The sequence below is a fragment of the Carcharhinus amblyrhynchos genome, chromosome 27, assembly GCF_965287045.1.
Source record: "Carcharhinus amblyrhynchos chromosome 27, sCarAmb.v2.hapA, whole genome shotgun sequence".
In the NCBI taxonomy this organism is placed as follows: Eukaryota; Metazoa; Chordata; class Chondrichthyes; order Carcharhiniformes; family Carcharhinidae; genus Carcharhinus; species Carcharhinus amblyrhynchos.
The window spans coordinates 37116653-37142359 of NC_137350.1; the positions used below are offsets into that span (position 1 = coordinate 37116653).

Sequence of the window (25707 nt, forward strand, 5' to 3'; positions counted from 1 at the left end):
CACTCTGTGGTGTTAAGATTTTTTATCCTCAGAGTACTTATTTCAAACTAAAATAAAGTAAAGCTTTGTACTGATGTATTTACTTTTTGCATCACTGAGAGAAAAATGGAGGATTTTCACATCAATTAATTTTGGAGCTCAATCACCCATTGTCTTGCAGGAAACTTCAGAGCCAGTTTTGAGCACAGCAAGATCCCACAGATGTGACGAATGACTAGTTGATCCATTGAATGTTGTTTGAGGGATGGGTACTGACCTGAGTACAAGGAGTGTTCCCTTCTCTACTTCGAGTCATACAGCAGGGAAAGAGGCCTTTCAGCCCATCATGTCTGCGCCAGCAATCAAGCACTCATCTATTCTAATCCAATTTTCCAGCAGTGGTACACTGTGTATGAGTCGTTATAATTCACTGACTGGATCATCCCTAATTGTGGACCATAGAGTAGAATCATAGAGTAGGATTCTTACAGTGCAGAAGAAGGCCATTCAGCCCATCGAGCCTGCACTGACAACAATCCCATCCAGGCCCTATCCTTGTAATCCCACATATTTACCCCACTAATCCCCCTGAAACTAAGGGGCAATTTAGCACGGCCGATTATCCTAACCCGCACATTTTTGGACAGTGGAAACTGAAGCACCCGGAGGAAACTCATGCAGATGCAGATCCCAAGGTCAGAACTGAACTCGGGTCCCTGGCACTGTGAGGCTGCCTAGTATACAACCTGCAACAAGGGCTGTGCTATACCTTCCAGAGTGCTGAACACATGCACAGTTTAGTGGGGGGCATTGCAAAGGGGCCATCCTTCTCATATGAGCCGAGATTGTGAGAAGGAAGGCTTTCATCTTAATAGCACCCTTCCCGATCTCGGTTGATTGCTCATTTTGCTACATCTCAAATTAAACCAGAATGGTGGGAAAATAAAAATCATCTTAAATCAATTAAATACAAATTTCAAACAAATTAAAGGAAGCCCTTCCTTGCTAATGTGGAAGCAAAAACATTCGGGACATTGCGATGTCTAATGAGAAAGTCAGTGTGCTGGGACAGTGATAAACATTGATATCCCAATGGCTTTCCTCACACTATTATTAGTTCTTATGAATTGGATTATGGATTTTCTACATACTGCTTTCACAGTCACTATAACAAGATGGTAGGTTGATATTAACTTATAATTATAACTTCACAATCATTACACCTCACACTCAGTGCTCATTCTATCTAATTAATCTAGGTGTAGTGTGTATCATTACTCCAGGAGAAAATTTAATTTTTGTTTCATGCTTTTATTGAAAATAGTGATCAAGATGTACTCATATCACTGCAGTTCAGAGAGTATTACAATTGAGTTTGTGTGGGTGATAGATCATTGCTGGAATGTACCTCAATCCCTTATCCCCAGGAAATCTACTTATCTCAATATTAAATATTTAAATTTACTTGGAGTTATCACAGCTTTTCCAGATTTTCACTCCCTTTTATACAAGGAAGTAATTCCTGATTTCACTCCTAAATACTGTAATTTTAGGATAGTGCTTACTTATTCTGGTGTTATAACATTGTAATATAAATACTAATAGGGTTAAGTATAATGCCAATACTTGAATTATGTAAAAGTTTTGAAATATGCTTTCAGACGCGAAAATTTCTTTGTCGTATTTAAAGCATTTTAAGATGTTGGAAATACTCAGAAGGTCAGGCAGCACCTGGAGAAAAAAACTGAGTTCTGATGAAAGGCCATCTCAACCTGAAACATTGGCCGGAATTTTACCACCCCCAGGATCAGTGTGGGTGAGGCTCACAGAACGGAATTCTCCATTGGCTTTGGATGGGATTTTATGAGCCTCGCCCGAGTGAGGTTAAAAAATCCCAGCAATTAACTCTCTTTCTCTCTCCACTGATGCTGCCAGACCTGCTGAGTTTATCCAGCATTTTCCATTTTCATTTCAAATTTCCAGCATCTGCAGTATTTTGCTTCTGTATAAAGATAATTTAAATTCCAGCAAGTCTGAAAGTCTGCCTCTAGGGTCAATGAATCTAAGAAATTAAACTCGGTGATAACAACAAGTTCCATTTATGTGGCAACATTAATGTAAAACTTCCCGAGGTGCCCCACAGCAGTCACAAAACAATGTTGACGTCAAACCACAGAAGGAGAGAGTTGGATAATATTAGGAGTGAAAGCTTGGTCAGAAAGGTAGATCTTAAGGAATGTCTCAAAGGAGTGAGAGAGAGGTAGAGAAGTTTAGAGAGGGAATTCTAGAGTTTAGAGTCCAGGCAGCCTGGTGGCCAATGGTGGAACAGTAGTGATTGTGGATGCAAGGAGGCCCGAACTGGAGGAGTACAGATATCTCAGAGGGTTGTAGGAATTGAGGAGGTGGAGAGGGAAAAGGCCATGGGAGAATTTGAAAATAAGGATGAGAATTGAAAAAGTGAAACATTGCCAGACTGGGAACCAATATAGATCAGCAAGCAATTAAAAGTCAACCAGTATCATGTAGGCCAGATGATTTCATACAATCCCTACAGTGCAGAAGGAGGCCATTCAGCCCATCGGGTTTGCAAAAACCACAATCCCACCCAGGGCCTATTCCCATAACCCCACATATTTACCCTGCTAATTTAGCATGGCCACTCAACTGAACCATGAATAATGACCCAGATGGGTGTTTATGGCAATTGATAAAGGTTTCTTTCAGACTGTTAATTCCTGACCCTCAGAATTCATGCCATCCTGGGATTCGAACCTGGGTCTCCAGAGCATTACCCTGGGTTTCTGGATTACTAATCTAGTACAACGCCACAACACCACCATCTCCCTGTTTGCCAGTGATTAATAAAGAGCATGTACTCCAAAGCCAATTTTGGAATCTTGTTTGAAGGGACAGCATTGGGTCAATAGGCTGTAATTATACTGTAGCCCCTGGCCACGTCTAACCAGGACAGATGGTCCTCCTCACTGCCAATACTAATTACATTTGCATTTTGACCAAGAACTCTTTCTGAGAATAACAAAAAAAAATCCATTTAGGAAGTTCTCAGGTAAGTGATTGGGTTTTACAAACCAATGCAGCTGCTTTAGTCAGGCACCTGGAGCTAGTCTCACACTAAATGGAAAAGCAAATTTTATTAGTGAGATAATAACGCAGAAAAATAAAAGACAAGCCTTCAGAGTTAATGTTGAGGCTTTGTAAATCACATGATCTGAGTAATTCTCCAGATGTGGATGTTGCTGAGAAAACTCATGGCCTTGAGGAGGTGATGCTGAGCTGCCTTCTTGAACTGCTGCAGTTTACTGGGTGTAGGTACACCCACAGTGCTGTTAGCAAGAGAGTTCCAGGATGTTGACCCATGCAATGGAGGAGAAGTGATATATTTTGGAATCAGAATACAAACTCGCAGGTCTCGGTGTTTCCATACTTCTGCTGCCCTTGGTCTTCTAGACAAGAGAGATTGGGGGTTTGGAAGGTGGTGTTGAAGGAGCCTTGGTGAGTTCCTGCAGTGCATCTTGTAGCTGGTACACATGGCTGCCACTGTGCCTCAATGGTGGAGGGATTGAACATTTATAATGGTGGATATCCTCCAGATCAAGCAGGGCTGCTTTCTCCAGGATGGTACGGAGCTTATTGAGTGTTGTTGGAGCTGCAATCTGCCAGGCAAGTGGAGATGACACCATCACACTCCTGGACTCATTCTGCAGGTGGTTGGAGGAGATGCTTTGAAGAGTCAGGAAGTGAGTTACTTGCTGTTGAGTACTCAGCCAACTGTCATGCCACTAAACCTGCAGGGGACAGATCGCAGTGACCAACAGGACTGACCTGAAACTTAAATAAAATCAGCTGTGTTGGTTTAAATGTTGCAATGGAAACTGACGATACTCAACTCACAAATCAGAAGGTCTGGATTGTTCAGTCACGGCTTCCTGTCACTGTGGGCACTGACCCACAGTCAGGTCCTTCCCAGAGAGAGTTAGCAACCCTGCAGGATTGTCCTCCAGTCTCCAGAGGTTAAAGGTTAATCGTTTAGTGGAGAGGTGGGTTGGGGGGGGAGGACTGGGGGCTGCGAGTTAACACCGGAGAAAGCTCAGAGGGCACATTTTGCTTTATTCGTGAAAATAATCAGAGTGTTTGATCACTGTCCATCCTTATTACTGAAAAGCGACACTTGGGTTAGTTGTAAGGTGCTTGGGAGCATCTGGAGATTGTAAAAAGTGGCTATATAAATGCATGTTCTTACTTTCAACATCTCTGGGGAGGAAGTGAGGAATTGCCAGATAAGAATTTTGCTTGTCACCTCTTTCAGTGGTCGCTGCTAGAGGCTGCATGTGTGAGGACATAAGAAGAATGAGGGGAGATCTTATAGAAACATATCAGATTATAAAGAGACTAGATGAGATAGAAGCAGGGAGGTTATTTCCACTAGAACTAGGGGGCATGGACTCAAAATAAGGGGAAGCAGATTTAGGATTGAGTTGAGGAGGAACTTCTTCACCCAAAGGATTATGAATCTGTGGAATTCCCTGCCCAGTGAAGCAGTTGAGGCTATCTCACTGAATGTTTTTAAGGCAAGAATAGATAAATTTTTGAACAGTAAAGGAATTAAGGGTTATGGTGAGCGGGTGGGTAAGTGGAGCTGAGTCCATGAAAAGATCAGCCATGATCGTATTGAATGGCGGAGCAGGCTCGAGGGGCCAGATGGCCTACTCCTGCTCCTAGTTCTTATGTTCTTATCAGGACAGCACAGGACCCAGCTGCGATGCCCTCCATTGTCAAATAGCTTGCTGGCACCATTGTCGCTCACACGATTCCAGGAGCCCTGCCAATGCCCGCTTAACTATACCCTGAGAAAAGTGAATGCCTTCAGAACTGATCTGCCAAACAGCAGAAACAAAAATGAAGACACATTGGATAAATAAACACTATGCCGAGGAACAGAAACTATGACAGAGATGGAAATTTATACAGAGCATCAGATCCTCTGCCAAAAGTGTTCGTTTGTTTTCTAATTAATTAGTACATTATTAAATTCACATTAATTATATAAATCACATTCTAGATGACAATTTTTGTAAGATGCAGTCAAATTTGTAAATAAATTCCTGTACTGGTTTTCTAATTAATGGTGTAATTAAAATTCCAGTTTTAATACAAGGTGTCAGAATGTCTGGGTTGCAGTTTCTTTAGTAAAGGACGCTGCATGAGTAACTCCTGAGAATGGGGTAGAAATTGTTCCAGCATTGCACTAAAGCTGCTAATTTTGCCGTGTTGTGTCCAGTACACAAACTGCACCCGAGAAACATCGGACTCCTCGTTGATTCAGCTGATATTTAGGGACTGCTGCAGTTGTCTGGGATATACCAACGCTGGATAGGTTGCCAATGCTCCAGGACTGGCTTGGAGTGTCCAGGAATTGAAGATTAATCTCCTCGATTTTGCAAACACAGGAGAAAAATCTTAAGTTTTTTTTAAAATGAATTTTGTTTAACTTGGAAGTAATTGCTTTAAAAGTAGAGGGGAAGGTTAGCTGGACTGGGTGGGGGATCAGTGTTCAGCAGGCAGTAAGGATACTCCAGTAGCAAGCAATAAGAACTAACTTGACAAATTAAATCAAAGAAAAGGTTTAACAAAGAAACTTTGTTACTCCAGTACTCAGGCCATACCCTGGGCCACACAAACTTGCCACAATCCCCAACTGCTTTCTATTTATACTGGGTCAGCTAGTCAGCTGATCATGACATCATTTTGCCATTGGTTATATTGACAACCAGGTCAGCTGACTGTCACAGCATGTTATCTTTGGCTACATTAAAGCAGATTCCAATGTTATCATTGGTCACATTATAACAGTCAGAGGAGGAGGCCATGTAATAACACTGCCAAGAATATCTCCAGTTAGAGTTACCAATCCTATTGAGGAACTTAGAGAATATACCAGGAGCCTACAGAGCAGAGCAGTGTCCACAGTGTCAAAGACCCACCTGGTCCTTTAGGTTTTACTGTGTTCTAAAGGGATCATGTGGAGGCGGCAGCCAGATGACACACAGTTAGTTTCTAAATTCACCTTGTTGTTCACCTTGGAGGGGTGCCTCCCAAATTCTCGTCACCCACCCAGGGTGGGCAAAGCTAAGGGCAAAGGTCAGCATCACAACCCCGCCCCCCCCACCCCCCCCTGCCAATTTGTGGGAATCACACTTGGGATCAGAAGACATGGTGAGGTCAGAAGTGTTGATAGCTGAGGAAGGAGCAGCAGTGAAGATGTCAATAATAAAAGGCAGTAACTGCTGGTGCAAGAGACAGAACAAATTCATCTTTCACCAATCCAAGAACATAGACAAGAGGAATGCCTGTTGGCTACAACTGGTCCATGTTCACTGGAGTAAAATATTCATCATGATCCATTTCACTCTTCATTAGACTCAGCTGCAACGTCTTGTCAGTCTTTCAGTTCCAATCCTTGTACTTATCCATCACGTCTATCTGCTGCTCTGCAACATTAACTTCAGGCAATTCAAATCCCCTTGCAGTCTCTGATATGTTTACATCACCCATCACATTAAAAATCTGATAAAAATCAATAATTACTATTTCACAAGAGCTCATTTCCATTATTGGTTGAAAATCTCTTTTGAATCCAAGATGTGCGGATTCCTTTGTTCCATCACCTGACCTTTTTGTCCCTAAGTGTTTACAATTGTTTTGCTATCCCCCTTCACACTCTTGCCCCACACATGATTCTGCAGCAACACTCTCTCAGGTTTTCATCTTTTCAGTAAGATATTTGCCTTTACAAGTGTGTGTAAATGACCCAAAGATCCATTTTGAAGAATAGCAGGAGGGTTGACACAGCAATCTCCCACAAGCCGCAGTGAAATATCTGGTGTGTTAATTGAAGGATAAAACTCAGTCAGGATAATGTTATAAAGAACAACGAACAGTACGGCACAAGAACAGGCACTTTGGCCCACCAAGTCTGTGCCAACACAAATGTCCCTCTAATATCTTCTTGCCTCTATTCCTGCCTATTCATGTATCTATCCAGGTGCCTCTTGAACATTGTTATAGAATCTGCTTCCACCACCTCCTCCAGCAGCTCGTTCCAGGCATTCACCACCCTCTGTGTGAAAGATTTGTCCCTCACATCTCTTTTAAACTTTTCCTCTCTCACTTTCAACCTATGCCCTCGAGTAATTGACCCTTCAACCCTGGGAAAAAAATTCAGACTATCCAAGCCTGTCATAATCTTATAAACCTCTATCAGGTCCCCTCTCATCCTCTGACGCTCCAATGAAAACAACCCAAGTTTGTTCAACCTTACTACACAGCCCATATCCTCCAAACCAGGCAACATCCTGGTAAATCTCTTCTGCACCCTTTCCAATGCATCAATATCCAGTATCATGGCGACCAGAATTGAACACAATACTCCAAATGTGGCCTAACCAAAGTCTTAAACAGCTGCAACATGATTTTCCAATTCCTAACTCAATGACCTGACCAATGAAGGCCAGCATGCCTTACACATTCTTGACCACCTTGTCCACCTGAGTTGCCACCTTGAGGGAACTATGGATCTGCACACCCAGATCCCTCTGTATGCTAATATTGCTAAGGCCTCTATCATCTGCTGTCCTTCTGCAGTAGATCTTCCAAATCACATTATCTCACATTTGTCCGGGTTAAATTCCATCTGCCGTCTCCAGCCCAGGTCACCAGCCGATTTATATCCTGCTGTATCCTCTGACAATCCTCTTCACTATCTGCTACTCCCCCAATTTTTGTATCATCTGTAAATTTACCAATCAGATCACCCACATTTCCCTCAAAATCATATATATATATTATAAACAACAGAGGTCCCAGCACTGATCCTTGTGGAACACTGCTTATCACAAACGTCCAGTTAGAAAAGCACCCTTCCACTGTTACTCTCTGCTTTCTATGCCTAATCCAGTTTTGTATCCATTTTACCAGCTCACCTTGGATCCCAGATGATTTCACTTTCTGTATCGGCCTGCCTGAGGAACCTTATTGAAGGCTTTACTAAACTCCATGTACACAACATCCACTGCCCTGTCCTGGTCAATTTTCCCACCACTTCCTCAAAGAACTCAATGAAGTTTGTGAGACACGACCCCCCCCACCCCTTCACAAAACCATGCTGCCTATCGCTAATTAGCCTATTCTCTTCCAGATGTGAATACACCCTGTCCCTAAGAATCTTCTCCAATAATTTCCCCACCACTGATGTAAGGCTCTCTTCTGCCCTTTTTAAACAGAGGAACAATGTTAGCTGTTCTCCAATCCTCTGGTACCTCACCCATGGCTAAAGAGGATACAGAGATTTTGGCCAAGGCCTCAGCAATTTCTTCCCTCGCCTCTCTCAGTATTCTGAGATAGGCACTATGTGGCCCTGGGGACTTGTCCACTTAAATGTTTTTCAAATATCTCCTTCCTTTCTATCCCAACATGTCCTAGAATGTCAATTTCCCCTTTCTGCACTCCCCATTCACCCCATCCTTCTCCTTTGTGACTATTGATGCAAAGTACTCATTAAGGACCTCATTAACCTCATCTGGCTCCATAATCAAATTCTTTCCGCTGTCCCTGAGTGGACCTACCCTTTCCTTGGCTACCATCTCCCTCCTTAAAGATGCATAAAAAGCTTTGGGATTCTCCTTAATCCTGCCTGCCAAGGACATTTCATGGCCCCTTTTTGCCCTCCTAAGTCCCTGTTTAAGCTCTTTCCTGCTCCCTTTGTATTCCTCAAGCGCCTGATCCGTTTTCAATATCCTGATATTTATGTACGCCTCCTTCTTCTTTTTCACTGAGCTCACAACCTCTCTCATCATTCCAGAGTTCCTGAATCTTGCCACCTTTATCCCTAATTTCTACAGGGACAGACTTGTCCTGAATGATAAACAACTGACTCTTAAAGACTCCCACATATTGGACGTGGTTTTACCTCAAACAGTTGCCCTCAGTCTATATTCCTTAGTTCTTGCCTAATACTGTTGTAATTGGCCTCCCCCAGTTTAGTACTTTCACTCTGGGACTACTTCTATCCTTTTCTACAAGTATTTTGAAACTTGTAGAACTGTGATCACTGTTCCCAAAATGGTTTCCCACTGAGACATCAATCACATGTCCAGGCTCGATTCCCAGAGGCAAGTCTAAGAAAGCCCGTCCCGAGTTGGACTATCTACATATCACCTCAAGAAGCTCTCTTGGACACACTGAACAAACTCTGCCCCGTTTGCCCCTGGCACCAATGGAATCCCAGTCTATGTTAGAGAAGTCAAAATCACCCATCACAACAACTCTGCTGTTTTTACATCTTCCCATAATCTGCTGACATATCAGTTCCTCCAGTTCACACTGGCTGTTGGGAGATCTGTAGTACAACCCTGACTGTGTGATTGTTTCGTTCCTGTTCCTGAGTTCTACCCATATGGTTTCACTGCATGATCCCATCAATGTGTCCTCCCTCTGTGTTGCTGTGACATTCTCCTTAAATCAGTAAAGCAACAACCCCACCCCTTTTGTCATCCTCTCTAACGTGCCTAAAGCATCTAAATTCTGGAATGCCAAGCTACCAGTCCTGCCCTTCTTTCATCCGAGTCTCCATAATTGCCGCAACATCGTAGTTCCATGTAGTAATCCAAGCTTTAAGTTCACCTGCCTTACCTGTCAATAATCCTTGTGTTAAAACAAATGCTCCTCAGACCATCTGTTATGTTTTGTACACTCTCCCTGTGTTTTATTTCCCTTAGCCTTACTGGACCCAGTCACCGGGTTCTCCACAGTCTCTGTACTGTGGCTCTTTTTGATTTTTATCTTTGGTTTCTCTGCCTTCTATTTTTCCCCTTACTGCTTTTTGTTTCTGTCCCCATTATACTTCCCTCTGACTTCCTGCATTGGTTCCCTCCCCCCCCGCCACATTAGTTTAAACTCTCCCCGACAGCATTAGCAAACACTCCCCCCCCTCCCCCTCAGGTCATTGGTTCCAGTCCTGCCCAGGTGAAGACCATCCGATTTGTATTGGTCCCACCTCCCCCAGAATCGGTTCCAATGTCCCAGGAATTTGAATCTCTCCCTCGTGCACCATCCCTCAATCCACCTTAGCTAATCTGATCTGTATATTCTGTTTTACTTTTTAATCAGGGGTGATTATTTTAGCTACCATCTTATCTTAGCTATCTGACATTCCTACTCTGACCAGCACGTGGCACTGGGAGCAATCCTGAGATTACTATCTTTGAGGTCCTACTTTTTATTTTAACTCCTAACTCCCAGAATTCAGTTTGTAGGATCTCATCCCATCTTTTCCCTATATCATTGATGCCGATATACACCACAACAGCTGGCTGTTCACCCTCCCTCTCCGGAATATCCTGCAGCCATTCCGGGACATCCTTGACCCTTGCACCAGGGAGGCAACATACCATCCTGGAGTCTCATTTCACATCCATAGAAATGCCTGTCTATTCCCCTTACCATTGAGTCCCCTATCACTATAGCTCTGCCACTCTTCCCCCTGCCCTCCTGTGTAGCAGAGCCACGATGCCATGAACCTGGCTGCTGCCACTTTCCCCTGGTGAACCATCTCCCCCAACAGTATCCAAAACGGTGTATCTGTTTTGGAGGGAGATGACCACAGGGGATCCCTGCACTGCCTTCCTACTCTTCCTCTGTCCCGTGGTCACCCAGTCCCTATCTCCCTCAGTACTTTTTGACTGCGGTGTGACCAACTCACTGAACGTGCTCGTCACGATTTCCTCAGCATCACAGATTCTCCGAAGTGAATCCATCCGCAGCTCTAGAGCCATCAAGCGGTCTAACAGGAGCTGCAGTCGGACACATTTCCTGCACATGGAGGAGCCAGGGACACCGGAAGGGTCCCTGAATTCCCACATCGTACAAGAGGAGCATGACACGGGTCTGGGATCTTCTGCCAAAACTTAACCCTTAACTTAAAACAACAACTACAATGCCAAGACAGAAAAAAAAAGAAAACAGAAAAGAAGAACTATGTACCAGTCTCCAGCCAATCACTTACCTGCTGGCTGCGACGTCACGGTTCGATTTCTTTCTACCTCTCACTTGCCCTCGAGTCTCCCTCGCAGTTCCGCGTCGTCCCTCTTCCCAAAGATGAGCACCACTTTCCCCTCAGCATTGAATTTCCACTCAGTTCCAAATTCCTGATACCCTCATTCTAGCTGAATCTCACTCCTGCTGCAGTCTCTGTCCCACTGACGTGTACAAGCTCACTGGTCCAGAGAGTTACGAGAGTTATTCTAATGTGTAACTTTATGCTGAACCCATTGGCCCGAACCCATTCTGTACAATCCATCAAGGCAGACTTACCTGCCCATTCTTAGCTGCATCCTGATCTAGATCTGAGTGCTGTAACTAACACCAAACCTCCTGAAGACTCATCAGAGTCTTCAATCTGCTCCTGATGATAAAACTCCCTCTGTGAAAGGAGTCCTGGTAATAATATTCCCCCTCATGGAGCAGCTTCCTCTCTGACAGTAACTAATGTTTTTATTCCTCTTATGATTTTCCAAAAGTTTAACTGATTGGCTTCAAATATCCATTTGTTTTATTTTCCTTTTTCAGGGGAGTGATCCGAATGGATGTTAATCTGCAGAGTGTGGATATTGACCCGTGTTCAACCGGAGACAGTTGGTTTGCTGATTCCCATCAGTGTGATGTAAACAGCACACAGGTAAGGGTAGTTAGTCGGGAGCTGGACTTGGAGACATTCAGGTGGTTTTGTGGTTAGGCAGAGGGAGATTGGATAAAATAAAAATCTGCTTTTCGAAAACATTAGATTTGCTATATTGTAAAAACTAAAATCATTTTCCAGACTGTACTCTTTTATAGGTTTGTCCTGATGCTTATTTGATAGCTACAAAGCAATTGAAGGGAGAAGAGTGGGTCCAAAACTAGTGTTTTAAACTTAAATAAAGGCCAATATGTATGCATGAAGGCTGAGCTAGCTGAAATGAACTGGGATATTAGGCTAGAGGATAGATGAATAGAGGGCAGACATTTAAGAGAATGGTTCAGAATGTTCACGGCACAGGTGCAAGGTAGCAGAGTGGTTAACACTGCTGCTTCACAGCTCAAGGGACCTGGATAAGATTCCCGGCTTGGGTCGCTATCTTTGTGGAGTTTGTACATTCTCCCCATGTTTGGATGGTTTTCCTCCGGGTGCTCCAGTTTCCTCCTGCAGTCCAAAGATGTGCAGGTTAGGTTGATTGATTGTGCTAAATTGCCCTTAGTGTCCTGAGATGCATAGGTTAGCAGAATTAGTGGGTAAATATGTAGGGATATGGGGATAGGGCCTGGGTGGGATTGTGGTCGGTGCAGACTCGATGGGCCAAATGGCCTCCTTCTGCACTGTAGAGTTTCTGTGATTCAGAATAAGTCTATTCAAAGAAACATTCGCAGAGGCTGTGGTTAACTTAAGAGTTTAAAGAAAGTATCAAACTTAAGGCAAAAGCATATAACTGTGTAAAGATGAGTGGCAGGTTAGGTGATCAGTCAGCATATAAAGGATGATGTGGGGATGAAGGCATTGTCTGGGGTGGGCACAGTAAGAAGTTTCACAACAGCAGGTTAAAGTCCAGCAGGTTTATTTGGTAGCATGAACTTTCAGAGCGCTGCTCCTCACACTCACCTGATGAAGGGGCAGTGCTCCGAAAGCTCGTGGTACCAAATAAACCTGTTGGGCTTTAACCTGGTGTTGTGAGACTTTTCACTGAACATATAAAGAATGGCAGAGGATGATTAACATGTTAATGAGGAGAAAGAATTTTGAGAATGAGAGGGAGCCGGCTAGAAATATAAAAACAGATATCAGGAGGCGTTTAAAAAGGAAAAGAGTAAATAAGATCAATGTCGCCTGTCCAGAGGATTGTTTTTCAAACTTTTCTCCCAGCGACCAACTTTTCCCTCTTTAGAATCTAGAGATGGGAGTTAACAGCAGGCAGTGAGGAAATGGTATTTCACAGGAACACTTATGTTGCTTTTATTTTCACTATAAAGGATACAAAGAGATTCCAATAATAGTGGTAAATCAGAAGGTGGAAGGCAGTGAGAAACTTGATAAAATTATAATCACTCGATGAGCGATACGGAGTAGACAGGTGGAGCTGCGGGCTGACAAGTCTCCAGGTTCTGATGGACTTCATCCTCAGGTCTTAACTGAGGTTGCTAATGAGACTTTGTCAATGTTAATTTTCCAAAATTTCCTAGATTCTGAAAAGGTTCCATCAGACTGGGAATTAGCAAAAGTAACTCATTTATTTAAAAATGGAGGGAAGCTATAGGCCAGTTAGTGTGACATTCGTTGTGGGGAAGCTGTCAGGATCAATGATTAAGAAGTTTATAGAGGGGCACTGAGAAATACTCAACATAATCGGGAAGAGTCAGCATGGTTTGGTGAAAGGGAAATCATCTTTAACCAATTTATTGGAATTCTTTGAAAAAGTAACCTGTGTCCTGGATTAAGGGGAGCCTGTAGATGTACTGGATTTGAATTTCCAGAAGGCATTTGATAAGGTGGCACATCAAAAGTTATTGTGGGAAATATTTTTATTTTATATACAGGGGGTATATGTGTATGTATAGGAACCACATAATAACATGGAGAGAAGATTGGTTGACTGGAAGAAATTGGAGAAAACCCATAATTGGGTCATTTTTTTGGGTTGACGGGATATAGCAAATCCCAAGGTTTCTGTGTTGGGGCCTCAACTTTTTGCAAGTTATAATCAATGACTTAGATGACGGGACTGAGGTAGAAGGTGGGAAATATGAGGTGAAAATATTGGAGTTTGCATTTGGATATGGACAGGAGTGGGCAAAATGACAATGCAAGAAGGATTGTATTCGGGCAGGAATACAAGTATCTTGAAGGGTTGTCAGGTTGGAGGTGGTCACAGACACCTCAATTTTAAAATTCTCAGTACTATGTTCACATTTCTCCATGGCCTTTTCCTGTCCTATCTCTGCAACCTTCTCCAGCACTAGAACTCTTAAGAGAACTGTAAGTTCCTCCAGTTGCGGCCTGTCGCACATTCCCATCTCTCTTCACCTAACTATCAGTGAGCAAACCTTCAGACACGTAACTCTTAAGCTTTGGAATGCTCATCGATCTCTCCACCTCTCTCTCAGACCCTCCCCTTAATGTTTGAACAGCTGTCAAAATATCTCCCTACGTGGCCCAGTGTTACATTTTACTTGCTAAGCTGCTGGGAAAGGATTGAGGATGGTCCACAACAGTAAATGTGCTATATAAATGCAGGCTGTTGTTGGCAATACTGAGAACCCTTTCGTCCCCGAGGAACTATACTGAGCGGAGATCTGATCTCTCCTGGCATGATATAAAGAGTTCCCAGGTAGTAAAACAAATTCAAACCTGTGAACAAAATGCTGCTTAAAATCTGCTCTGAAGAAATGTTATTTTCAATGTCTGATCTAATTTTTGTAAGAATATTTTTCTCAAGAAAACATTTTTAAAACAAAAAATTACCTGCCCCCTACACTCCACCCACCGCTCCCCCCCTTCCCCCCCAGTCTTGGACAAACATAATAAATTCTTTCCATAAATGGAAATTATTCACAAACTCAAAATATCCACGCTCTGGCGCTGAGCAAATTAGCATAATTTGCAATTTCAGCCTTATCTATGCAACATTACTCATCTTATTTTAATAATATTTTATTCAACGTTACGGGAACATTCTGGAAAATATTCAGAAACGCTGCTTCATGAGTTTAGGTTCTCAGCAGGTGACGGCTATTTTGCGGATGATGTGACAATGATTTGCGTGGTGATTTATGGAGGTTTTACCAATAAAAGCCTTGGGCACCAGCCATCAGTGAGTATTTCTGCTTCAGATCCTTGTGTTGCAATATCCTTGCTCTCCTTTGTGGGAGCCTCTGCGTCAAAGGGATATTCGTCAACAGAGGCATGACGTACCAGGTCCTCTCTCAACACCTAACCACACGTGCCCCCTACAGGGCTGGCTGAGTTATCACAGAACCCAAAGCCCTGCCTGGTTTTCCTGGGGGATTGGGCTAGAAATATTAAAACACTTAGCAATAGTTTCTATAGGTATTTAATAAAGAAAAGAGATCAAAGTGAGTGTTGGTCCCATAGAAGGTGAGTCTGGGGAATTAAGAATGGAAAATAAGGAGACAGTGGATGAGTTGCACAGGTATTTCACATCACCTGGTTCACGAATGTGCTTTTGGGAAGGAAATCCAGCATCCTTACCCGGTCTGGCCTACAGGTGACTCCAGAGCCACGGCAATGTGGTTGACTCTCAACTGTCCTCAGGCAACTTGGAATGGGCAATAAATACCAACCCAGTTAGCGATACCCATGAATGAATTTTTAAAACTTCTCAGGCAGGTGTGAATGGTCCCATGGTGCTGCTTTGCAGAAAAAGAGCTGGAGTACCTGGGCCAATATATATCCCTCACCCCCGGAATCCTGAATGACTCAGGATGGAGGAGGCCATTCAGCCCTATCCAGTCTGTGCCAGCTCTTTGAAAGAGCTGTCCAAGTAGTCTCACTACCTTGTTCTTTTGAAAAAGCCTTGCCAATTCTTCCTTCTGAAAGTTATTGTTGAGTTTGTTTTCACTACACATTCAGTAAGTTGTTATAATCCAGGTCAGAACCTCTGAAGTGTTTTATGAAGTCCGCCTGGATTATAAATTTTGCAGTTTGAACTTGGCTAGGGTTTTTAGCTTCAAATATAATTCAAATGACCCACTAGGGAGCTTTTATTAAACAACGTTTATTTAAGAATACAGTTAGAAAGAAAATTAGCAATAACTTTTACCAATTACAAAAAAGAACAGCCATGATATTGTATAGATCTTAATGGCTAAACACCATTCCAATTAAACAAATTCCATAAACAAAATCCCCTGCCACAGATTTTACACAGAAAACAAGGATGTTCAGATGATGCTGGAACTTGGTTCCTTGGTTGGATTCTGCAACTTTTTTGACACACAAACAGACAAGCTTGAAGTCAGAACTGCTCCCCAAGACACCAGGGAGAGAGAGAGAGAGATAAAACACTACATCCAGCCTGAAATAAAACACCACCTAACCAAAACTGAAAGCGAATCCTTGGATTCCTCTGTGGAGAAGCCACCTGACTTTGACTTGTCAATCAATCTTCCTAAAACACCGCAATGAACAAAACCCCATTTAACCCATGTAAGCAGCAAAATACTTCTAAGCAGACAGCCAGTGCCTGCGTACAACTGCAGAGAACATGATTAATAATATCTTCCTTAAAGGTACAGTAGTGTCACAAAGTCCACTCCAGTTTATGACAATTTGTTGAATATATTTTCCTCATCTTGTCCCGGTCCATTTGCCAATTATTTTCAATTGTATCCTTTGTTTACTAACCCTTCTGCCTCTAGAAACGGTTTCTCTTTATTCACTCCATGAAAATCCAATTTTAGACAACAAAAACAGAAAGTGCTGGAAAATCTCAGCAGGTCTGACAGCATCTGAGGGGACAGAGTAGAGCCAACATTTTGAGTCTAGATGACCCTTCGTCAGAGATTTTAGACACCTCAGTTAAATCTCCTCCTAACTTCCTCTGCTCCAACAACTCAATTTCTCTGGACTTTCGACATAACTGAAGCCTTTCATCCTTGTTGGGAACAATGTACAACTTTACATTTAATTAAAATTTGTATGTGTTAAGAAAGATGGAACATGGTTTCAGTTTTAATTAGTTTTTCTGTGAGCTTGGTGCCGAGGCGTCTGGAGGACCTCCTGGCAAAAAGGTCAGGTTTTCTGGATTCATTTTTATACAGAAGTTTTAATAAGGTTTTCTGATTCTTAAAGTGAAGGAATGGGTTACAAAGGGGTGTGATGATACAAGTACAATTAATATAAATATAAATATTGTTTTTTTCTTGTTTAAGGGGAATATTTAAAATTCCAGATTAATTTTGCCAGTAGCCTGGAAAACATTTATCTCAAGGGTGTGAAAGCAAGTTCATAACCCATCTTCAGTAGGAATTTGTTACTTGGATTGAGTTAGTGGACTTTTGTTTGTACAAGGGGTTCCCTGGGATTCCTGATTAAAGTTGATTGACAGGGTCATGCGATAAATTGTGTCTATAGCAAAACGAAAGGAGCTTTTGCAGTTTTAAAGTTTTAGTTCTAATGGAATCTTCTAAAGGCAGAGGTCTGCAAGTTGTTCTGAAACTCATTTTCTCTCTGAAAGACTGGTACACAATTTATAGCAAGTACATTTATGATTGCTAATTGTATTTAAAGTGGCATTTAATTCGCGAAGAGGAATGTTGCTTACCTGGAGCTGAAACAGTGACAAGCTAGAAAGTAAAGTTGCTTCATTTCCATTTTAAATACTGCTCAACTGTTAATAGTTAAACCACTACATTTGTTAGCGTTATTATTAAATAAAGTTTGTTTTACTATAAACGATCCCTAACTTGTCAGTGGAATCAGTTTCTAATTGGACTGATGTGAGTTGAATCATCTTCTTGTGTTTACTTTGAGATCTTTCCCAGCTTTTTGATTGGAGTAATATAGTTCATTTTATGTCCCATTTAATGTATGTTTTATTCCTTATGTTAAAAGTTCATCAGTAAACTCCTGTGAATTTACTCAGTAACTTTCCTCCATGCCATATAACAAAAGCAAGGTTAGGATCTGTCAAACTGAGTTTCATTCTGGGATGTCACATGTCCAGTATTAACATCAGCTGGGATCATAATAATCTCTCGTACCGTTCGACTTAATTTCCTCCACGCTCTCACAAAAGCATTGACATCACTCAGAAAGACTATCTAGTCATCACCTGATTGCTGTTAGTGCTGTTCTGCTCTGAGCAAATAGAGATACATTTCCAAAAGTACTTTGCTCACTGTAAAAAGCTGTGGCCATCTGAAGGAACTACATCAATTCAAGTCTTTCTTTGCCCCCTTAAATTAGTAAATATTTGGAGGTGCTTTAAAGAGAGGAGAGAAAAATGCAAATGAAAGCATTGTAGGGAGATCAATTCAGAGAGTCGATTAGATCTTCCTCTATTCCTCTCTACCCAGCAGATAGTGCCTCTGAAATTTCTGATTGTATCAATGTGCTGTTGGGAAGGTCTTGGCCTCCAATCATTAATCCCCTTCCGACAGTGAGTGTGAAAGCAGAGACACTCTTGGAGAATTTCCTGTTTGGAAAAGCATGTATCCCACCCCACTCCGATATTCAGCAATCAGTTATAACAGGCAGAAATTCACAGAGGTATCCATGAATGTTTTCCCAACAAAGCCCCACGGCTAGGATTGTCATCGCCGTTTGGATACATTCCTGGAGGTTGCAGCAAATGAATTCAAATTAATCAGACAGCCCCACCCTCAAAGTCCCACCGCAGCCAACTGGAAAGGGGGCAGACTCTTTTAGTCACCCAAAAAGGCTGTTTCCACGAGTAAGAAAAACTAGAACCAGAAAGCCCAATCTCAGGCTAAAGAGACAATCGTTTAAAATGGAGATGAGGAGGAATTTCTTCAGCCAGAGAATGGTGAATCTGTGGAACTCTTTGCTGCAGAAGGCTGTGCAGACCAAGTCATTGAGTGTTTTAAGACAGAGATAGATAGGATCTTGATTAATAAAGGGATGAGGGGTTATGAGGAAAAGGTAGGAGAATGGGGATGAGAAAAATATCAGCCATGATTGAATGGAGGAACAGATTTGATGGGCTGAGTGGCCTCATTCTGCTCCTATGTCTTATGATCTAATCGGATTAAACTTAGTTTTCTTTCCCTATTGACCATATATTTATATCTTGGGAATTAAAATAGTTGAAGGAAGTGTTTAATGCTCCAATGATTTGGTGGGAATTTCACTCATCTGACAATCATAAAGTGAATCCTGATGGACTGCCACAGGAGAGGAATCACACCCCAGCAAGAGTCAATAATTTCAGAAAAAGCAGGAGGAGAATTTGGTGGGGATCAAAAGTTGACATTCCTCAAAATGATATTGGAATTAATGAAAAGTAAATTGTCAGCTCGAGTTTCCAGATCGGGAATATAAAGTGGGCAGGGAATGTGAGCAATTTCACAGATGCCACGGACTTCATTAACAGCGACATGCTGAACATGGCAGCGAGACACATCAGCAAATCCTCAGGGAAACAGGAAATGAATGAGCATGAGGAAGACAATTGCATCATTAGTTTTAATAGTGTAATCTGCCCTGATTGGATAGAGTGCAGCTGGCAGCCTGACACCAGCTACATAGATGCAGAGAACAGGAGGGTTGCGAATGGAACCAACATCTGAAAATGATATGAAGCTTCTCAGTTCCCTGACAGACTCTCTGCACCTTTGGTGCTCGAGGCACGTCAGCATTCGAGAGTGACAAACAGACTCGGATAACAATCTTGACACCTGATTTGTGATTCAAATAGTGAACCACAAACTCCAACATTTGAACAAAGTGCAACTCAGAGACAGAGACACGCAGATCCAGACACTCAGAGACACGCAGATACAGAGACTCAGAGACAGAGACATGCAGATCCAGACACTCAGTGACAGAGACACGCAGATCCAGACACTCAGAGACAGAGACACACAGATACAGAGACACACAGATACAGAGACACGCAGATACAGAGAAACGCAGATCCAGACACTCAGAGACAGAGCCACACAGATACAGACACTCAGAGACAGAGACACACAGATACAGAGACACGCAGATACAGAGACACACAGATACAGAGACACGTAGATACACAGACAGGCAGATACAGAGACACGCAGATACAGAGACACTCAGATACACAGACACGCAGATACAGAGACACTCAGATACAGAGACACTCAGAGACAGAGACTCGCAGATACAGACACGCAGATACAGAGACACGCAGATACACAGACACGCAGATACAGACACACTCAGATACAGAGACACTCAGAGACAGAGACTCGCAGATACAGACACGCAGATACACAGACACGCAGATACAGAGACACTCAGATACAGAGACACGCAGATACAGAGACACGCAGATACACAGACACGCAGATACAGAGACACTCAGATACAGAGACACGCAGATACAGAGACACGCAGATACACAGACACGCAGATACAGAGACACTCAGATACAGAGACACTCAGATACAGAGACACGCAGATACACAGACACGCAGATACAGAGACACACAGACACAGAGACACTCAGAGACAGAGACTCGCAGATACAGACACGCAGATACACAGACACGCAGATACACAGACACGCAGATACAGAGACACTTAGATACAGAGACACTCAGAGACAGAGACACGCAGATACAGACACTCAGAGACAGAGACTCGCAGATACAGATACACAGACACGCAGATACAGAGACACGCAGATACAGAGACACTCAGAGACAGAGAAACTCAGATACAGAGAAACTCAGATACAGAGAAACTCAGATACAATGAACAAAGAACAAAGAAAATACAGCAAGGGTCAGGCCCTTCGGCCCACCAAGCCTGCGCCAAAACATGGTTTCTATCCCGCTGTTCACGTCCTATCATGTGTCTATAACATTTACACCTTGAGTGGTGCTAACATACTTTGAGATACCGAAAAACTCAGAGAGAAACTCAAGAACAGTGAAATTTAGTTACAGTGAAACTTTGATACAATAAAATTCAAATACAGCAAATCTCTCTTTCCAACAAAAATAATTTCAAGCTCCAATGCACACACTATGCAAAAGCTGCTAAACATTTTGGTCATGTTGGATCTGCATCCCGTTTATAGTGAATACACGTGCAACAATTCATTAGGATTAGGATTTGGAGAATTGTACATTTGCGAAAAACGAGTGCTTTCAGTTATTTGACTTCATTCATTAATTTGAGTTCAATCTATGAAGTGGATTTCTTTGCTCGTTCTCACAGGATTGTTTTTGCTAGAATTGGACAACAAAGAGAAACGCTGAGGCTTTGAATGTTACCAAATTAAACCAATCATTTTAGTCCAGCTACAGGGAAAGGTGAATCCTGCAAATGGAATCCTTCTGAAAAAGCACTCAGAAATATTTAGAATGCACTATTACTGCCTTTGAACGGGAGACCTTCAGAGTAAATATTTTAATTAATGTTCAGGCTTAACCTGCCATTTTGAATGTCAGTGATAGTTTAGTGTAATAAAACCTTACTGTATTAGTGAATATTTAATTTAGAAATATTCCATCAACAATTACTATGTGGCAATGTCTCAAATAATTGCCCGCTTAATTCCAGACAACAGAAGATAAGGTTTGCAAACAGGAGATTGTTATATCAATTATTTAATGGATTATTTAAAACCTTAATATTGTTCTATTTTCCTTTCAACAACAAGAACTTAAGAGAGCACTTTTGGCATTGAAAATATTGAACTCTGTTTTTGAGGACAGAAAAATTTGGAATAAGAGTTTTACAAGCAGGAGGATTGTGGGGCTTGTTTTCAATTCCATTTTGAAGGTGGGAGAGAGGAATTGACTATTATTTCTTTGAGCAGTTGACAATTATCCATTTCAACATAGAGATACTGAGCTGAATCTGGCGAGAATTTGGCAGAGGTGAGAAAACTGGTCAGGACACCCCATTGGCCAGTCCCCTCTCCTAATCCTGTCCCTTTAACAGCCAAAACAAGATGGGTTTGGTTTGCGGTGTCACTCTGGTGGGGCGGGGACTCAGAGCCGGGAATCTCCTCCGCTGATATCAGGAGCCCTTTAAAAAATTAACCTCCCCCCATCTGCTAGGGAGGTATCTGTGGCCTTTACATAGCGCCCCCTTCCACCGATCATTGCTGGCATCCCCCTAGCTCTCCCCCACTCCCACCCCCAGCCCACCACAAGTAGATGAATCCTCGCACATGAAGCTGACCCTGGTGCCCTCGGCACTACCCCTGGCACAGGTCGGCATTGCTAGGTTAGCACAGTGCCAACCCGTGCTAGAGGGCAGTGCTAGGGGATGTTGCTGGGGCAGTGTCAGGATGTTGCCTTGCCCTGTCCCTCTCCCCTGGGGATTATAGTGACCTTTGTGCCCCTGGGAGTGGGGGTGGGGGGAAGGATTCCCACAACAGATTCATATCTGGGTGAACCTGTTGAAGATATCGGAAGGTTCGACAATCTAGTGAGGGGGGGGGCAGATCCGGAGAGGAGGATCTTCAATTAGATTTGACTTTATTGGAATAAACACAAATCAGGTTCCTCAGTCTGTGTGAACCTGATTACGTCGCTGGTGAAAATCGGAGATCTCACCCTCGCTGGCGAGATTCACAGTTTGTGGGTTTCACTGGATCTTGAGCCCCGTCCACTGATCTCACAGACGGAGAGAGCGGCTCAACATCCCACCGGTATCTTTGAAATCAGAAACAAACCCAGTTTTCCGGCCAATCCCTCACACATCTCCAAACTCCTCTGATCCATAATTGGCAGCTTCTTCTGCTCAAAATGTGGAACTCTCTTCCTGAACCTTTCCACTGCTCTGCTTCCCTCTCTCACTTTTACTCAGGTGTTTCTGAAAGCTCTTATCTCTTGGATCAAACTCACAGCCAGCTGTCCTACTGCCTCTTTCTTTGACTCGTAGAATCATAGAGGTTTCCAGCATGGAAACAGGCCCTTTGGCCCAACATGTTCTTGCTGCCCTTCTTTTAAAAACTAAGCTAGTCCTAATTGCCCGCATTTGGCCCACATCCCTCTATATCCATCTTACCGTGTAAATGTCTAAATGCTTCTGGCAGCTTGTTCCAGACACTCACCACTTTCTGTGAAAACATTGCCCCTCTGGGACCTTTTGTGTCTCTCACCTTAAACTTATAGAATAGAAACACAGAATCCCTACAGTGCAGAAGGAGGCCATTCGGCCCACTGAGTCTGCACTAACCACAATCCCACCCAGGGCCTATCCTCATAATCCAGCTTATTTACCCTACCAGCCCCCTAACACTATGGAGCAATTTAGCATGGCCAACCTACCTAACCCGCACATCTTTGGACTGTGGGAGGAAATTGGAGCGTCTGGAGGAAACCCACGCAGACACGGGGAGAACATGCAAACTTCACACAGGCATTGACCCAAGGCAGGAATCGTACCTGGGTCCCTGGTGCAGTGAGGCAGCTGTGCTGACCACTGAACCGCTATGCCACCCCCTAGTTTTAGACTCCCCTACCTTTAGGAAAAGATATTGACTATCTAGCTGATCTGTGGCCCTCATTATAGACCTCTATAAGATCACCCTTCAGCCATCTACGCTCCAGGGAAGAAACTTCCGGTTTACCCAGCCTCTCCTTATAACTCAAACCATCAAGCCCTGTAGCATCCTTGCAAATCTTTTCTGCACTCTTTCTAGTTTAATAATATCCTCTCTATAATTGGGTGACCAGAACCGTACACAGTATTCCAAGCGTGGCCTTAGTCATGACAATATTTATCATAAGTTACGCTCCTGAAAGCATCTGAAGACATTTTTCTGTTAAAAGGTTCCACAACTACAAGTTGTATTTATTTGTGGTGGACAGTCAATAATTTTCAGATATATTCAGTGTGGAACCAGAGTCCCTCTCACTTGTAGTTAATCGAGAAAGGAGCATTCCGTCTCCAAATAAATATTGTGAAGTAATTAATACAAAAGCAAAATACTGCAGAGGCTGGAAATCTGAAATTAAAGCGGAAAGCGACACCTCAGAGATCTGGCAACATCTGTGGAGAGAGAAACAGACCGGAATTCTCCAACCTTGTCCATGTTTAGGATTATCCAGTCCCACTGCTGAGAATGAAGATTCGGCTGAGTACCAAGTTCTCACGCAGCGCTGGTGGGGTGCGTGAGAGCACGGGGAATCCCAGCCACAATCTCAGCATTTCAGATCAATGACCTTTCACCTGAAGTGAAGCGAGTAATGTTCCATTCAGAGACAGGAAATATCCAAGTTAGTGTGAATGAACGGATATTATTACTTGCCAATTTCTGCCTGCAACTGAGAACAAGATTCACAGAGGGATAGGGGACACACAATGTGAATGACAATGAAATAATGACCAAATTATTTTTGTTTCGTGATGTAGGTTGAGGGATAAATATTAGTCAGCACAGATAGGCCTGAATTTCCTGTCTAGGGTGGGGTTGGGGGTTGGGGGGGGGGCCATGAGGGTGGGGGTGAAACACACTCCCACCCAAAATTACATTATTAATGTTGGCTACTCAATTAGAATCATAGAATCTCTGCAGTGCTGAAGGAGGCCATTTGGCCCATCGAGACTGCTCCAACAACAATCCTACCCAGGCCCTACCCCCATAACCCCACATATTTACCCAGCTAATCCCCCTGTCACTAAGGGGCAATTTAGCCTGGCCAATCCACCTAACCCACACATCTTTGGAATAAACAGCCACCCAATGTGAAATACTGAGTGAAGAATTTCCTCCTCACCTCAGTCTCAAACCCCTCACTCCAGATGATGCCCAGGGCCCATTGAATCCAGTGGAAGTCTCCATGAGAGCAGGAGGAAATGTGCAGGAGCCTTATTAAAGATTCACTGGAATCAATGCACTGGAACCATCAAACATTGGGATACACAGTCCAAAAGGGCAGCACAGGAAGACTCAATCATGGGAATTGGATAAATACCTGAGCAGGAAATGTTTGTGGGATTTTGGGAAGAGTAAGATTAATTGGATAAATCTTTCAAAGAGATAGCGTACACTGATGGGTTGAATGGCCATCTTCCTTGCTGTATTCTTCCATTACGTTCACGTTGCTACTGTTTGCTGTACTGAGGTGAACAAATATCTGATTACGAAATATAACAGTAATTAATTTCTCTTAATTGCTCCCTGATTTTGAATTACGGCAACAAAACCTTCCCTTCAATTAAAATCTTCCTCAGTGCAGCGAGGCAGGTTAATATGAACACCATTAAAAATGAATTAGTGCAGATGGTGACGTTAACTAAATTACAGATGAAAATAAAAGGCAGATCCTTTATTGCTGAAGATTTAACAGTGGGATTAGCGTTTATTATTTTGTTCCAGTCTCCTGTCAGTGAACCATTCCACAAGCTCTGCGTTTCATTTGAAGACCGGTTTTGAAATACACGATGCTATTGTTAAGACTCCCTCGTTCCACCCCCAAAGTCACTTTCCTTGGGGTTAGCACTGCTGCCTCACAATGCCAGCGACGCAGGTTCGATCCCCGGCTTGGGTCACTTTCTGTGTGGAGTTTGCACGTACTGCCCGTGTCTGCGTGGGTTTCCTCCGGGTGCTCCGGCTTCCTCCCACAGTCTGAAAGATGTGCTGGTTAGGGTGCACTGACCCGAACAGGCGCTGGACTGTGGCAACTAGGGGAATTTCACAGCAACATCACTGCAGTGTTAATGTAAGCCTTACTTGTGACTAATAACTAAATAAACTTTAAATTGTAGTTGAATCCGTCACCTATACTGCTGTTCCCTCAAAACATTACTATTCCGATGTACCCCGAGTGGTTCTCCCACATTCCATCCTCTGGAAAATTGAGGTCCAGATTCTACTGCTCATGTCCTCACTTGGACCAGTTCCAATTCATCCACCAGCCACTTGCTCCTTGATCCCTCTCAAACTTACGAGCAACTTGCTGATTTTAAAATTTTCATCCCTG

At 43.0% G+C, this 25707-nt stretch overlaps 1 protein-coding gene across 1 annotated transcript in view; it reads left to right on the forward strand.

The window, feature by feature from the left end:
• gpr179 (G protein-coupled receptor 179) overlaps nucleotides 1-25707 on the forward strand; it is an 81075-nt gene that overhangs the window by 12378 nt on the left and 42990 nt on the right. The window contains exon 2 of the mRNA XM_080213537.1: nucleotides 11623-11731. Coding sequence (XP_080069663.1) covers nucleotides 11623-11731 — 109 coding nt within the window. The remainder of the gene's footprint in view (nucleotides 1-11622; nucleotides 11732-25707) is intronic.